Below are 15,322 nucleotides of genomic sequence, written 5' to 3' on the forward strand. Positions count from 1 at the left end.
AAATAAATGAAGTAACGTACATAGCCTCGAGGAACGCTGATCATAGTAAGATTAGAATGACAATTAGGGAATGGTGACTTACGAAGATCATTACCTTCTCTTATAATATAATTTATTTAATTGTGAGCCCGTATAATTTATTCTTGAATGATGATTATATTTAACAACTGGCTTGCAAGTTTCCTGAAAATCTAACAGTTGTTTCTCACAAGCTGGGACGACACGGCTGCAGAACAGCCCTGTACATGGCTGCCACTATTACAGATTCTCGTTTGCAGAGGAGAGGCCTGTGTCTGCCTGTAGTGAGTGACTCCTGAAGTCCCATGAGAATCCCAAGCTGGAATGCCTCCCTCTTTCTCTTCCAGGCAGCCAGATGGGCCCCTGGGACCGCTGTATGCTTCTTCAAACCCTGAGTACCTCAGTGCCAGCGATGGTGAGTACCGTCCTCTTCTCTGTGGGTGGCCAGAGTTTTGCTGTCAAGTTTCCTTTGCCATCACCGTCAAGTGGAAGTCAAGGGTTGACACCCCGAGAGGCTGAGACGAGCCCTCTTGTTCAGTGGAGCCGAAGACCTTCCCCTCCCTGCAGAAAGCCCATCGCCCGAAGCAGTCGGGCCCCTGTGTCTGGTGCCTGTTTGGATGTGCTGATTTTGTTGGTCCACGACCCATGGGCTGGGGTGGGAGGCCGAGGGCTTGGTGCCCCAGCTGTGGGGGCGTGGAGCCTGGGGCCTGTGCCAGCGAGAGTGCCGAGGGCCAGAGCCAGAAAGCTGTGTCTGAACTTGCTGCCCAAGCTGGGAGGTGGGGACCGGAAGCCAAAATGGGGGACTGTGGGTGCAGTGGGGAAGACAAGAAGCAGAGAGGGACACGGCGTGATGGGCGGGAGGCTGTGTGGGTGCCAGGGACGCATCTGCTCTGGGTGCCAGTTGAGCACAGATGTGGTGGGAGCACAGGTCTGACGTCTGCATTTCCCTTGATTGTACCAAAGGGCAGTGAATGACCCCGTAGATAAGGCCTGGTCGTTCCTTCCGAGGGGAGAGCATCTACTGTATACCAAGTTTCTAACGTGCTTCATGCAGCAAAATTAAAAAGCGACTTTCAAGGCACCATTGCCTGGCAGGATGCTGGCTTGGGATACAGGGGTGGTGTGTTAAGGGTACCTGGGACTTGTTTTAATCAGATCTGATAAGACAGGCAGACATGGAAATGACTGTCCTGAAGGAAGACGTTTATCCCATGGTCCCGTGGAAGCAGGAGGCCCACACCATGTAGGGCGCCCCCGGGGCAGCACCGCGCCGGTCAGCAGGCAGAGGGAGGGGCGACGTGGGCCAGAGCTTCCTTGTGGTTTGCACAGGAAAGGCAGAGGAGGCCGAGACTTAGGATTGGCTTGTGTGAATGATTTCGGCGGGCCGGGGGCGTAGGGGCTGCGGCCTGGTTGTCTGGCACCTGGCCCGGGGATGATGAGAGCAGAGGGGATGTGGTCCGGAGGGTCAGAAAAGAGAAACTAGAAAAGGTGGTTATTGCAAGTGGGAATGTGTGGAGGGAACAGGAGTGGGAGAGAACGAATGTTGATCAAGGACCCTCCCTTCCCTGCTGGAAATGGCGTTTTTACCGCACGTCAGAGGCTGGGAAGCTGGTCCTCAGGGCTGCCTTGGCACCCCACCATCCTGCTGCTTTCTGGGAATGCAGCAAAGGCTGAAAGCACCAGGGCGCCCAGTCAGGGCTGGAAATTGGGGCTCGAGGGCCTTTGAGGTCGGGAAGACCTGAGACAAGTGCTGCACACAAGGAGAGAGCTGGGCTCAGACCCCTGGAGGCAGGGAGCCCTCACTGAGCATCTGCGAGTTCATTTGGGTGGAGAGCTCTTGTGTCATCCAGTGTCCTTGCATGAGCCATCAGCCACTGAAAGGGTTGGCTAGGGCCGCTGTAACTATGTGTTGACACTGGGTGGCTTAGAAAACGGAATTTTATTTTGTCACATTTCTAGAGGCTGAAAGTTCAAGGTCAGGGTGACGGTGGGGTCTGTAACCTCTCTTCTTGGCATGTAGATGGCTGTCCTCACCCAGTCATCCATCTGCGTGTGTCTGTGTCCTCATTTCCTCCTCTTATAAGGACACCAGTCAGACTGGATCAGGGCCCACACCAATGACCTCGTTTTTCCTTGATTACCTCTTTAAAGACCCTATCTCCAAATACAGTCACATTCAGAGGTACCAGGATCAGGACTTCAACATATGAATTTGGGGGCGACACAGTGTGGCCCTTAACAGTGATGGCGCAGAGGAAGACAGGGACCATTTTGGCTTTTCTTACAAGGCCTCGGTGCCTTTGTCTGTGAATCATTTTCTATATCACAAACCACTGCAAGCTTAGTGGCTTAAAACAATGACCATTAATTAGTTCGGTTTGATGGGTCTGCTCCCTGGCCATGCTCAGCTGGCCGGTTCTTCTGGTCTCATTCACGTGGCTGTGCCTGCCTGTGGAGCATCTGGGTGGTCCTGGATGGGCTTACTCACATGGCCAGGGGTTCACAGGCTGGATGGTCCCCGATCTCCTTGGCACTTTGCAGAAACAACAGCCCTAGATGGGAAGTGGCATCCTTAGGCAGTGGGGCTCCGAAATCAGATGGGAAGGATGGGGATGCAGGCTCAGCAGCACTTACGGGCCATAGCCCTGGACCCATGTGGCTCCTTCCCCAGCCTCTGCTGTCCCCACCATGAGGGTGGGACCCACACCTGTCCTATTCTCAGCTGTGTGCCTGGCACAGGTCCAGGATCAGAGAAGTCGCTTAATGAGCATGTGTGGGGGGCTCGGTGGGAGGTGGCCGGTGATCACGGAGCAGGCCGTGTAGATAAGTGAGGAGTAGTGTTCCCCTGTTCTGTGTATGTGCCGGACGAGTGGGAGGTGCCTCGGGAGAAGATCACCCTCCTGCGAGAGCTGGGGCAGGGCTCCTTCGGCATGGTGTATGAGGGCAACGCCAAGGACATCATCAAGGGCGAGGCAGAGACCCGGGTGGCGGTGAAGACGGTCAACGAGTCGGCCAGCCTGCGTGAGCGCATCGAGTTTCTCAACGAGGCCTCGGTCATGAAGGGCTTCACCTGCCATCACGTGGTGAGTCCGCTGCTTTTGCTAACCGAAGAGGAGATTCGGGCTGTAATAAAGAACAGAAGGCATTTGTCTGAGCAGAAAGTTGCAGCCCAGGGGACAGAGGTTCAGGTAGCAACTACACTGCCCTCCAGAGAGAACAAAGAAAGGCAGGGCATGTCATCTCGAAACCCACAAAGTGCAAGCTTTCCTGCAAATGGAGGGTCCTGGCTACGTTAACAGGGCTTGGTTAGTTCCAGCATGCAAACGAGAAGGGCGAAAACGACAAGGAAGAGGTCGAGTCCGCAGCTGTCCATGCAGCTGCGGTGGTTCCAGGATGCTGTGCCTCCCTCGGCTTTGAGCTGACTTCAGCGACAGGTCAGCTCTTGAGAGCTGAGGCACAAGCTGTGCAGAGGCCCCACTTCCCAGCAGCCTCTCGACTCTGTTTTAAGTGAGCCTCTGGGCAAGGCTTGTTCCATTTTATTCTTTTCCTTTATCGTTTCACGTTGGTTCCCTCGTCCCTCCTCCTGCACAGAGCATGAGGACAGTCGGTGGGGACCCCCTGCCCAGCCCCCACCCTGCCGAGCATCCTAAAGGTGGGAAGAAGGTCTCCCTTCTCCCTGCTCCAATCTCGTCCTCTCCCAAGTCACCTGGAGCCAGACTCTTGCTGCCTTGGTGCTTTCCGGAGTCTCCCTTCTCATCCTCTTCTCAGCTCCCTCTTCTCTGCCCCCTTCCGGTCGGCACAACCTCTTCCTGGCCTTCTGCCCCACAGTGTCCCCTGGTTCCTCCTTGAGCCTTGAGTCCTTTCCTCTCACCCCCCACACGTTGATGGAGCACCCGCTCTTGTCTGTGGTGCAGCAGATTCCCGCCCTTGCGGGTGGAGACAGACTCTAAACCCAGTCGGTTCGTTGTCAAGGAGATGAGGCTCTGGCAAAGTGGGAAGGGAGAGCAGGGTCGGGGGACTGGGAATTCGGGAGTGTAGAAGGTGTGCTTGAGCGAGGAGGTCCAGGGCGTAGGGCCTGGGCTGTGTGGACGTGGGAGGGAGCAGAGGGTTGGGCAGAGGAGACAGCGGATGAGAAGGCCTGGGCGCAGGGATGCGCTACGTGTGCTTAGAGATGGCAAGGAAATAGCCGAGCACTTGCCTTGGAAGGTTGCCGTGCGGGCGGCTCTGTCTGCGCCCCCCTTACCAGACTGCGAGTCCCGAATTCTCCTGCCTCGCTCGGCCCTCCCCCGACACCGGGGCGTTGACCTTGGCATTTGAGCCTGATGGACCAAGGTCGACCACATACCACCTAGGAGCAGGGTGCTGGGTACAACTGGACAGGGAGACCTTGAGGTGTCACAATCTCCCACAGACCCTCCTGATAACCGCCCCCTTATGCTTGCTCCTCAGGTCCGCCTCCTGGGGGTGGTGTCCAAGGGGCAGCCGACACTGGTGGTGATGGAGCTGATGGCCCACGGAGACCTGAAGAGCTACCTTCGTTCCCTGCGGCCTGAGGCTGAGGTGAGTGGCCCCTGGGGACCCCGCCGGGCTCCGCCTCCGGTGGGGCCGTGTGCCCGAGTGTCGCCGAACACAACACAACCCTCTGTTCTGACTTTAGAACAACCCTGGCCGCCCTCCCCCGACCCTGCAAGAGATGGTCCAGATGGCGGCGGAGATCGCGGACGGGATGGCGTACCTGAACGCCAAGAAGTTCGTGCACCGGGACCTCGCAGCTCGGAACTGCATGGTTGCCCATGATTTCACCGTCAAAATCGGAGGTTTGTCTGGCTTTCTGCTGTCGAACACACGGCCCAGGCCACGTTTAATTTCAGAAGGAGTTCTCTATCATGTGTTGTGAAATCTCTTCCAGTGGTTTTAGAAGGGGCGGCCGATCCTCACACCATAATGTAATTGCATTCATTCATTAAGTCACCCATTCACTTTTTAAGATAATATTCACGTGCCTCGTATGTGCAGGTCGCTGGAGGAGGTGCTGTGGGTGCGATGATGAATTTTTCTGTCCCCATGCAGCTCGTAGTCTTTCTCACCACCACCCGGCACAGTAGCCACGGGCCACATGTGGCTGTCGACATTTAAGTTAATTTATGTTTGGTAAAATTGAAAGATGAGTCCATTTCAGGTGTCCAGCAGCCACCTTGCGCCCAGTGGCTGTCATAGTGGACAGTGGGGGTGTAGAGTGTGTTCATCGCCACGGATAGTCCTGGACAGAGGTGTTTGAGATGAACACGATAAAGTAGTTCACACTGGTACAAACCAGGCAGTGAAGACTGGGAAAGGAGCATCCCAGGACACGGAGTTCCGTGACAGGGAGGAAGGGCCTCCATCTGCAGGGGCACTATCTCACCCAAGACCCGCAGAAGTTGAGCCGAGTGACAGCATCCTGGGGTGCTGTCACATGCAAAGGCCGTGAGGCCGGAGGATGGCTGATGTGGCATGAATGAAAGGGACCTAGAGGGGGCCAGCAGCATGGACCGTGAGGTTAAGGAGAGAGGCAGGAGCCAGACCCAGAATGGTCTTGCAAGTCATAGTAAGTCACCTAGAACTTATATGACGCAGCTGGGGCAAGGCAGGATGTGATGTGACCCCGTTTATGATCCAAAAAGACATTACCCTACAATAAAAGTCAGTGGGAAGCCAAAGGTGACGTTATCCTATATGAACCCCAAAGACCTTATCCTATGCCAGCAAGGGGAGCAGGAGGTGACAAAGCGCTGTCATTCTGTTTAGGTAGCTTCTCTCGGGCAGTGGGCTGTCAGGGTCGGGATGGAGGGAAGGTCCTGCAGCTGAGAGAGGCTAGTGGGTCTGGGTGGGGCCAGGAGAGATGACGAGAGAGGGGTGTGGAGTGGGGCAGGACTCACCGCTGCCTTGGATAAGGGGTGTGAGGAAAGGGGGTGGTCAAAGGAGGACCCAAACCTGGCTTTCTGGTCTGGCAGCTGGCTGTTAGGTGGCGCCCTATCCAATGGGGGGCAGTAGGTTGGCTGCGGAGTCAAAAGTTCCATTTGGGATGCCTGTGAGTCATGGGCGGGGAGGGAGCATTTCTGAGAAAGCGTTTCCCAAGCTCCGGGCTGGAACATCACTCTGTCCCCACTTGGTGGTTCCATGTCCTTCCCTTTAAATAGTGGCCGGTCCTCTCCCTCCTCGTCCCCATGAGCACCCTCAGAATCCGTTTCCCCTGGATTTAGTGGCCACCCAGGGAGCACACACGTGAGGCAGGCGAGCCCGTCAGAGGGCTCTACGCGGGCCAGGGCAGTGAAGATGGCAGACACCTGGGCCACAGACTGAAAGGTAAGAGCGTGCGAACTGTTTGTTGTCAGACTTTGGAATGACCAGAGACATCTACGAGACGGATTACTACCGGAAAGGGGGCAAGGGCCTGCTCCCCGTGCGGTGGATGGCGCCGGAATCCCTGAAGGACGGGGTCTTCACTGCTTCTTCAGACATGTGGTGAGTCGTGCGTGGGTTGGCAGACAGAGCGCTGGGCTTGAGTTCCCGGTTCCTCCACTATGATCAGTAGGAGGGGGCCGTTAAAACCTGCCTTCTCACGACTTCTCCATCAAGAAAATGAAAGGGGTGTCATGTGTGAGGACTCTTGCATGGCCCCTATCACGTTCCGGTGGAAACTAATCCTCTGAGCACAGCATGAATCGTTTAATTAACTGGCCAGCCAGATTCTAGTAAACGAAGCAAGGTGCGCGTGTAGGCGTTTTAATGGCTTCTTTGTTCCTCTTCTCAACTGTCGGCAGGTCCTTCGGCGTGGTCCTCTGGGAAATCACCAGCTTGGCAGAACAGCCTTACCAAGGCCTGTCTAATGAGCAGGTGTTGAAATTTGTCATGGATGGAGGGTATCTGGATCAACCCGACAATTGTCCAGAGAGACTGTAAGTGTAGAAAGGGGTGTTCACTTAAAAGAGATTTCGCATGCATGCTTGCGTTTGCCTATCGTGTGTCTACATGCACGCTTGCATTTGCCTGTTGTATCTTTGCAGACATACATCTGTGTCTGCGTATCATGGACACGTGTGCTTACGTTTGCAAATCGTTTTGTTGCATGCACACTATGCACGTCACGTCTATATGCATGCTTGTATTTGCATATCACATCTTTACACGTAGGCTTTACTACCTAGCGTATCTTTGGAAGGTTGTACAGGAAACCCCACAGCAGTGGTTAACTTGGGGGAAGGGAACTGGGGAGCTGATGTGGAAGATTTGTATTTAACTGTCTATTCTCTATACACTTAAAATTTTGTCAAGAAACTAATACGATGTCATATTCCGTTATGTCTCAGTAATATTGGAAAAACATCACTGAGCATAAACATTAAGAAAGTTAGTCAGAAATTGGTATTATGTATCCCCCCGATTTTTATTTTAAGTATTTGTTATGGGACCAAATGGACAATACACCCAGCACGCTATTAAACACTTGCAAAATAGTCCGGCCCTACTAATAGTCCGGTAAGCATAAAGTAAACTGAAGGAGAGTAATATTTCCCTAAATGAGCAAATAAAGAAAGAAAAGAAAGAAGGGAGGGAGAGAGAGAGAGTTTTAATATTCAGTGCTAGCAACGGTATGGCTAGAGAATCATTCCTGTCACTCTGTTGTAAGAGCTACCCAGAGTAACGTTTTTCAAAGTCTCAAAAAAGTTGAAATGATCTAAATATCCAACAACACGAGAATTGCCCAGTAAATCGGTACATGATTATGATGCAGCGATTGAAATTTCAAATGATGCTTATAAAATATTTTACAACTTGGTGGATAAACCTATGTTTAAATATTGAGGGGAAAAAGTTGTTTAGAATCTTTATTTTTAATGCCTACAGTGTCTGGTATTCCTAGGTCGTCTCCCATCCAAATACTAACCAGGCCTTACCCTACTTAGCTTCTGAGATCAGACGAAATTAGGCATGTTCAAGGTGGCATGGCCATCGACTGTTTAGAATCTTTGAGCAAAGTATTCGTCCGTATGCCTCATGAGGTCTTTTGCTAGCCATGCCGATGAGCAGCCAGCCATGGTTCTAGGATCAGGGACATTCAGTAGGCCCTAGGGCAGGGTCTGCAAATTTTTTCTGTAAAGGGCCATTTTGTAAGTGTTTTCAGCCTTGTGGGCCATGTGGCTGTCTGTCACAGCCCCTCAACTCTGCAGCCACAGGCAATCCGTAAATAAATGGATGTGACCATGTGCCAATAAAACTTTATTTAGACAAACACTCAGGGGGCCAGGTTTGGTCCAGGGGCCGAAATTTGCCAACCTCTTCCCTAGAAGAAGGTACAGTGGGGAACGGAAGAAGTATAATGGAAAGCCCAAGCCCTCAGCGCCCGTCGTGGGTGCTGTTGGCTTAGCACTGTCCTAAGGCCCTCCTGCCGGCCTGCAGGACAGCCACTCAGAGCCAGCCCTCCTGGTCCAGTCCACACAGCTCAGCCGGCGGGTGCAAGGATATGTCACATGAGGAGCCATGGTCTCCAACACGTGGCAGCATCAGGAGAGGCCCTTCTTGATCTGGCCCTCGGGGGAGGCAGCCCCCTCGGCTCTCGCTTCCAAACCACCTTCAGCCCCGATAGAACCACTGCTTCTGTTTGACTGTCTGTCACCTGCGCACATAGTCGCTGTCTGAAATGAGTGCCTGTCGTCTGTGGGTGTGGGCCACCGGGGCGGGGTGGGGTGGGGGCTGCTTGGCTGGAGCCCCGGACTCATCCCTAACGTGTCCGTCTGTCCTTAGCACCGAGCTGATGCGCATGTGCTGGCAGTTCAACCCCAAGATGCGGCCGACCTTCCTGGAGATCGTCGACCTGCTCAAGGACGACCTGCACCCCAGCTTTCCGGAAGTTTCCTTCTTCCACAGTGAGGAGAACAAGGCGCCCGAGAGCGAGGAGTTGGAGATGGAGTTTGAGGACATGGAGAGCGTCCCCCTGGACCGGTCCTCACACTCTCAGAGGGAAGAGGACGGAGGGTCCACGCTGGGCCTGAAGCGGAATTACGAGGATCACGTCCCCTACACCCACATGAACGGGGGCAAGAAAAATGGGCGGGTCCTGACTCTGCCACGGTCTAGTCCTTCCTAACGGCGCCTGTTTGGGGGAGGGGTCCCCGGTCGCTCTACTTTGGTTTGAAGGCCTCCAGAACTCTCAGGATTTCCCCCGACCCGCCAGCATCCAGCGGAGCTCAGAGAACGTTACTGCCCGTTTCAGTTCATTGTATGACTTCAGATGCATCTGACCGATGGCCAATTTGATGAGTCTTCAGAGAGTGTAACTGTGAACATGGAAGGGGTTTCGGTGGCTGCTGTCCTTTTGGGCAACTGCGGGGTCAAGCCAGGATGTCACTTCTTTTTCTAGTCGATTGAGAGAGATCACCTGTTTTTACAAAGATTTTTTTTTTTTTTGGCTGGTGTCTGAGCTACAGTATAAAACATAAAACTTGGGTGTGGAACAAACGTTTGAAAGAAAGAAAGAACAAACCAACCCTGTCCCAGTAGAATTCTGGGCTTTATGGAGTGGGCTTTAGAAAGGTTTTTCTCATCTAGGCTGAAGAATTCTTTTTCCTTCACAAAATCAGTTCCTCACATTGACCAATAGCTGCTGCTTTCGTACTTTGGATAAGTATCTGCAGTCTGGCGTGCGTGCGTGCGTGTGTGCGTGTGTCCAGGGTAGACGTGGCTGGGTGTGTGTGTGCGTGTGCGTAAAGCGCTCGTCCTGAGTTGACACCTTGGGGATCGGCTCCTGAAGGTTCTGCTTTTCCCATCTGGCCCCCAGCACTGCCCCTCCCTACTGAGAGACTGTGCCCCCCACTGATTCTTATTGTGCCCCAAGTCTAGCCTCAGGAGTCTTCTCTCCCTTAACTTTGGTGAAAAAACGTTTTTTTCTGGAAGCGGTAGGAGTGGTTTGGAGTGATAATAGATCTTTTCAAGACCAAACAAAGCCAAGACATAAAAAAGAAACAAAACAAAACAAAACAAAACAAAAACAAAAGGAAGAAAAAGAACTGCGATGGTAGAGTTTTGAGAATATATTTGTGACATATTTAATTTTTTAAAACTCTCCGATCAGCCTCATAAGTTATTGACCGTTTCCTGGGGTGGGGGAGGCCGGCGGCCACTCGGCCCGCGTCGGGGGGCGCCAGGCACCAGAGGCCTCCGCTTGGTCTGCAATGCATCCATTTTCTGGGAAAAAAGCCACGTTCGCTGCTAACCCCTGTGGATGTCGTGAGGCCACCCTCGCTGAGGGCGTAGGCAGTTGGGCGTGACGGCGGTTAGGTTTGTGCTGGCAGCTGCCGGGAGTTGGACCTTCTTGGAACACACTTGTGGCTCTAGGGTTCTCCTGGTTGCCTGTGTGTACCCCTCGCTCCTCCTCAGGGGGTGTGCATGTCCTATGGTGGTTGTGCAAACGACAAAATCCGATCCCGAAGCGTGACGGCACGGACGGACTTTGAGAGCACTACGACGCGAAGCGAGACGCACCCGTCGGTCCGCTCCGACCTCAGGGCTCCCGACTGTCCTCAGAACTGACCTCCCAGACGCTGCTCTGTGCCGCGACCTCACCTGGGCCAGGTGTGGGGCCTGGGCCAACCCTCAGGTGCTCAGCCGTTGCAGTCCCTCCGGGAGCAGAGCCTGGAGGAGAAGCCGCAAAGGACGCTCACGCTCCCCCGAACTTCCGAACCGGCCTGGACCCACGGTTTCTTCCCTTTGGGAAAAAGCACCACAGCTGCTCAAATAAAGAACACGGTGAATGCGTCACTTCGGTTCATCAGCATCTTCACGCTGATTATCCCTGAGTGCATTTTCTCAAAGTTTTCGATGCCTCCCTTCTCCTTCTCTTAAGAGTTGTGGGCTTGAGGGACGGACGGTACAGGCGCAGGGGCGACCTCCGAACCTTCTCGGTTCCTGATTAAGAGCACAGATAGACACAAATCCCAACGGCCTATTGCTCTCTTATTTATACGATTTGAGAAATTACAGCATGTAAAATATTTCTGGGGGGCCTCCGTGATCGGGTACAATGAGCAAGAGTACAGAAACTATTTTTGCCAAATTCATTTTGTACATAGGATCTGTAAGTAAATTAAAAAAAAAAAAACACATAGATCTAGGTATTTAGTTCTTTTCATAGTAAATTTGTAGTGGCCGTAGATTACACTAGCAGCAGTTTTCACATTTTTCTAATTCAGAAAGGTTTTCTTATATTAGGGGAAAATTATTTATTTTAATATATAAAAATCACTGTAAAAATCACTTTAGTAAAAAATGGAGTGCATGTAAATTTTTATCAAAGGAAAATAAACAGGCGAATGTGGGGCAATGAATTTTTTTTTTCCAGCACAGTCTACCTCAGCATACTGGTAGGATGTGGTTCAATAATGGACATCTCTGAGACTTCACAATTCTTCCTGGATCCGATCCGAATCAGGGAAGATCCGTATCAGCTGATTCCGAACGCCAGGGACCAGGAAGAATTTTGAGAGAGGGCTTTGGAATAAAACGTGGCCTTCTGTGAGCATAGATCCTTTCTTTTCCTGGCAGATAATAGTCTCCTAATTTAATTTTTTTTTTGATCCTCCATTAACACCGTGCTTCCCAAACATGAACCGAGCCTCAGGTCGTTGTGATGTGTCTGACGGGGGCCGGGGTGGGGGTGGGGGGAGGAGACGCCCACACCTGAGCTGCCCTTCTTTGGTGAGGAGCAGTTGCCCTGTCCCCTGCCAGGGTAAGCAGGCTTTGGTGTAGAACTGACACCCCCACCCGACCTACTGTGTCCCCTGGAAGTGAGCACCGCGGCACCCTGGCTGCCCCTCGGCTTATTCCTGCTCCTTTCAGGCTGAGATGCTGTTGGCGGTGGGTCAGCTCACAGTCATGGGCGCCTCACACGCAAACACCCAAGGCAGGGTCTCCTTTTATTCTCTGAGCATTTAGGGGGCACGTTGGGAAATCCCAACCCACAACCAGCAGCATGCTGAACGTGTCTCTTAGCAACAAAACCCTGGACCCCGTATTGTGGTTTGGTCGACCTCAAGCCAATGCTGTTTGACTTTGTGGGGCTTTGAGACACCCCTGTGCAAATCTGGATAAGGCCGGGAGGGCTGTCGTCATTCTCGCCAGACCTCGCAGCCCTTGTCACACTTTTAGGCGTTGCCCCTGGCGACACACCTTTCTCTGCTTGCCCAGAACGCTGGGCCCCATGTACAAGAGATTTCAGGGACTTTATTTAGCTGTCTCTGCTGTTGCAGTGAGAAGAGTGAGGAGCCGTTGGGTCACAAACCTCCTTTTGTACCAGATAGTGTCGACTCAGTAATGACAGAACTTTGGTCTTGGCGACTCATGGTTGTCCTAGGGGGTTGTAGTGATGGCTTACCAAAAAAAGCATCAAAGCCAGCTGAGGTTGACACTTTTTGATGTTTGTTTATAAAGATGCCTCACTATTGTGAAAACCCTTTTTGTCCACGTGGTGAAATCCACGTAGTAATTTCTTCCTGGAGGAGAATACCGAACACATCACTTTCTCCCTGGACCAGGGATGTCAAACACACATCTGGAAATGTTTGTATTCCAGGAGCGGTTCTGGGTGACTTCCTGTCATTTTTGAGCTGGTAGGAAGAAAGACATGTTGCTGTTTCTCTTGGATAGGTGTTGAGCACGACCGAGAGAAAGTGTCGGAATTGACGTTAGGGTCTCACGTACGACCCGTGACCACTGGAGACAGCTGCTGACCGATGGACAGATCTCTCCCCGTCTCCCAGGAGAGCGAACAGGCTGCCACGAAATGTGCCTGTCGGGTTGGGAGGTGTTTCTTCGTAGGCCTCGTAACTTTAGTCAGTGGGCAGGAAAGCCGTCAGGGCGTGGCCCATGCTTGCCATCCGGGCCAGTGATTGGATGTGCTGCTGTCCCAGCGACAATCATTTTTCTCCTTTTAAGTGGACGTTTGGGATTAAAAACTTTTGGATGCCACTTGGTGAGTCCTTGACACCTCAGGCTACTCAGAAATTATGGTTTTGTTGGGAGCGCAGAATGGGGCAAATGCTGATTGCATGTAAATGGTGAACATAGAATGGTGTCCCTTCAGAAAACCTTCCAGAATATTCTTTAGAATATTGATTTACACCCGAGGCGAGGTTTTGGATGGAAAGAACAGATCGGTTTGTGTTCTTTTCAAACGCGTGAGAGGATATGATGGACTTTCAGGGGCTGCAACCGAAGTGAATGTTTCCTTAGGGTCCCCTTAGAAACAACGACTTTTTGAGCTCACTGTCACCTTCAAGGTCCAGAACCAGACTCCAGCCAGAGTTTTATTTGGCCGTGGACCCTAAAAGTCCTCGTTCAAAAGCAGATCATGAATCTCAGGCTCTTGGTCTCGTTCGAGAAGGAGGGAGTAGCCCCCCAAATGAGTGTGCACCCCCCCACACACATTGAGAAGTGGCTTATTTAGTTTTCCTACTTCGTGTGCCTTGAGGGGCCTCGGCCTTGCGTGTCAGCAGTAGACACCTTCCATCCGCCGTCAGCCTCTCAGGATCAAATGTGTCTCAGCTTTCATGGAAAACAACTCAGAAACAGAAAACCCACCAAAAGCCTAATTATTATTTTTTTCAGTGTTTTCCTACAAGGCCAAGTAGCATAATGTACAGAATATGCCTTTTTATTTGGGGCGGGAGTGGGGGAATAAACGATTGCTCTGCATGTAAGATATGAGATAATTATCTGTTTATGTGAAAATTCTGAATAAATTATCCAAGGATACTCCGTTTTCTGTGTGGTGTCCAAGCAAGGCCCTGTGTACTGTGTGGAGCTGTGGCGATGGGGCGGGCCATGTTAAGGGACATCTGGGAAGTTGTGGGGACCTGTTTCAACAAACCCCCTGGTTCTTCAAAGCAGTGAAGCAGGAGGTTAAGTATTGTGACCAGCAGGGCCGACGATCTGCTGGTACCTACCTGTACAGGCAAAATGGTGCTTTAAATAATGTTTCCATACTAGTTGGTATGTAACTGCTACCTGAAGGACCCCAGACCTCCCGTGACCCAAGCACTAAGGGATTCCTTCCAAGAATGCCAGGGGGCCTCTGGGACCTTGCTCCATTTTTACATGCTAGAGACTTAACATACTAAATATTTTTAATATCATCCTGGGGGCTTCAGGATTGGTGGCCAGTGGAGGGTGGGGGCGGGGGTGGCACAGATTATAAGAGGTTTTTGAACAGCCTTCCTTGAGCTGAGTCCAGAATGTAGTGGGTAAAGAGACAGACTCCCAGCCTTCAGCAACCTGGGTGACTCTGAAGGAGTCATGTAACTTCTCATGTTAGTTGTTGCTGTGTAACAAACAGTCCCCCAACTTAGTGGCTTAAAATAACATACATTTATTTCTCACAGTTCTGTGTGCCAATTGGGCGGTTCAGGTCACAGCATCACTGCAGTGTCTGAGGCCCCTGCTGGGGCTGCTGGGATAGTTCATCTTCCAGGAGGCTAGCTGGGGCTTGTTCATATAGTGGGGGTTGCAGCGTACTCCTGGATCAGAGAGCAAGCCCCAAATTTGCAAACACTTTACAAACCTCTGCTTATGTGGTGTTTGCTACTATCCCATTGCCCAGAGGAAGAGGTGTGAATGAGCCCGGAGTCAGTATGGGAAGGGGAGGGGCCCCACGAGGGTTTGGACACAAAAGGGTGCAAACCAGCTGGGAGTCAAACCTGCAGCAGCCACCCGCACTTCTCACCCAGCCCTCCGTGGTTGGAGGTGACAGACCCTGCTCATACGGCCACAGTGAGGACCAGTCAAAGGTTGATTCTTCATGCTCCCCCCCATGTCCTTCCCACACCCCAAACCACTCCAAGAAATCAATGCCATGGCTAACTGGAAGTAGCAGTCACCTGCATTGTGCCTCCCTGGGTTGGTGAAATTCAGTGGAAGTCTCTTGGAAAATGAAAAATGCTTTTCTCCCCAAGGGATGCCTGAGTCTGAGGGTGAGCAGGTGAATGGGTGGTCTGTTGGCCCAGAGGGGCCACTCAGGCTCCTCCAACTCCTGGCCAAGTGACATCGGTGCAGCTTAGCAGGGACCTAGGGCCCTGGCCTGGAGACGCAAGTGTCTGTCTGCCCAGGGGTTATCATAACTTCATCCTGGGCCTTGGGTCTCAGTGGGGCTGCTTGTCCCACCTGTTGACAGGAAAGGTATCCTAGGCCACACCCAGGCCCCCTCAGTGAGCACTATGGGGCCGGGCCTGGGTTCCTGCCTTCTAATGACCCCCACCCCCACCCCAGTGGACTT

General features: G+C 52.3%; 1 protein-coding gene across 4 annotated transcripts in view; it reads left to right on the plus strand.

Moving 5' to 3' along the window:
• The window catches only part of INSR (insulin receptor), a 115,432-nt gene extending 104,277 nt beyond the window's left edge, over nucleotides 1-11,155 (plus strand). For 2 of the 4 annotated variants that reach the window (XM_039858272.1, XM_039858281.1), the window contains exons 16-22: nucleotides 366-433; nucleotides 2,857-3,101; nucleotides 4,468-4,578; nucleotides 4,676-4,835; nucleotides 6,393-6,522; nucleotides 6,822-6,956; nucleotides 8,803-11,155. In XM_039858272.1, coding sequence (XP_039714206.1) covers nucleotides 366-433; nucleotides 2,857-3,101; nucleotides 4,468-4,578; nucleotides 4,676-4,835; nucleotides 6,393-6,522; nucleotides 6,822-6,956; nucleotides 8,803-9,145 — 1,192 coding nt within the window. In that variant the 3' untranslated portion in view covers nucleotides 9,146-11,155. The remainder of the gene's footprint in view (nucleotides 1-365; nucleotides 434-2,856; nucleotides 3,102-4,467; nucleotides 4,579-4,675; nucleotides 4,836-6,392; nucleotides 6,523-6,821; nucleotides 6,957-8,802) is intronic. The other 2 variants (XM_039858298.1, XM_039858291.1) reach the window with 2 other exon arrangements.
• Nucleotides 11,156-15,322: the final 4,167 nt, after the last annotated feature.

Source organism: Pteropus medius, unplaced genomic scaffold, assembly GCF_902729225.1.
Source record: "Pteropus medius unplaced genomic scaffold, Ma_sr-lr_union100, whole genome shotgun sequence".
Classification (NCBI taxonomy): Eukaryota; Metazoa; Chordata; class Mammalia; order Chiroptera; family Pteropodidae; genus Pteropus; species Pteropus medius.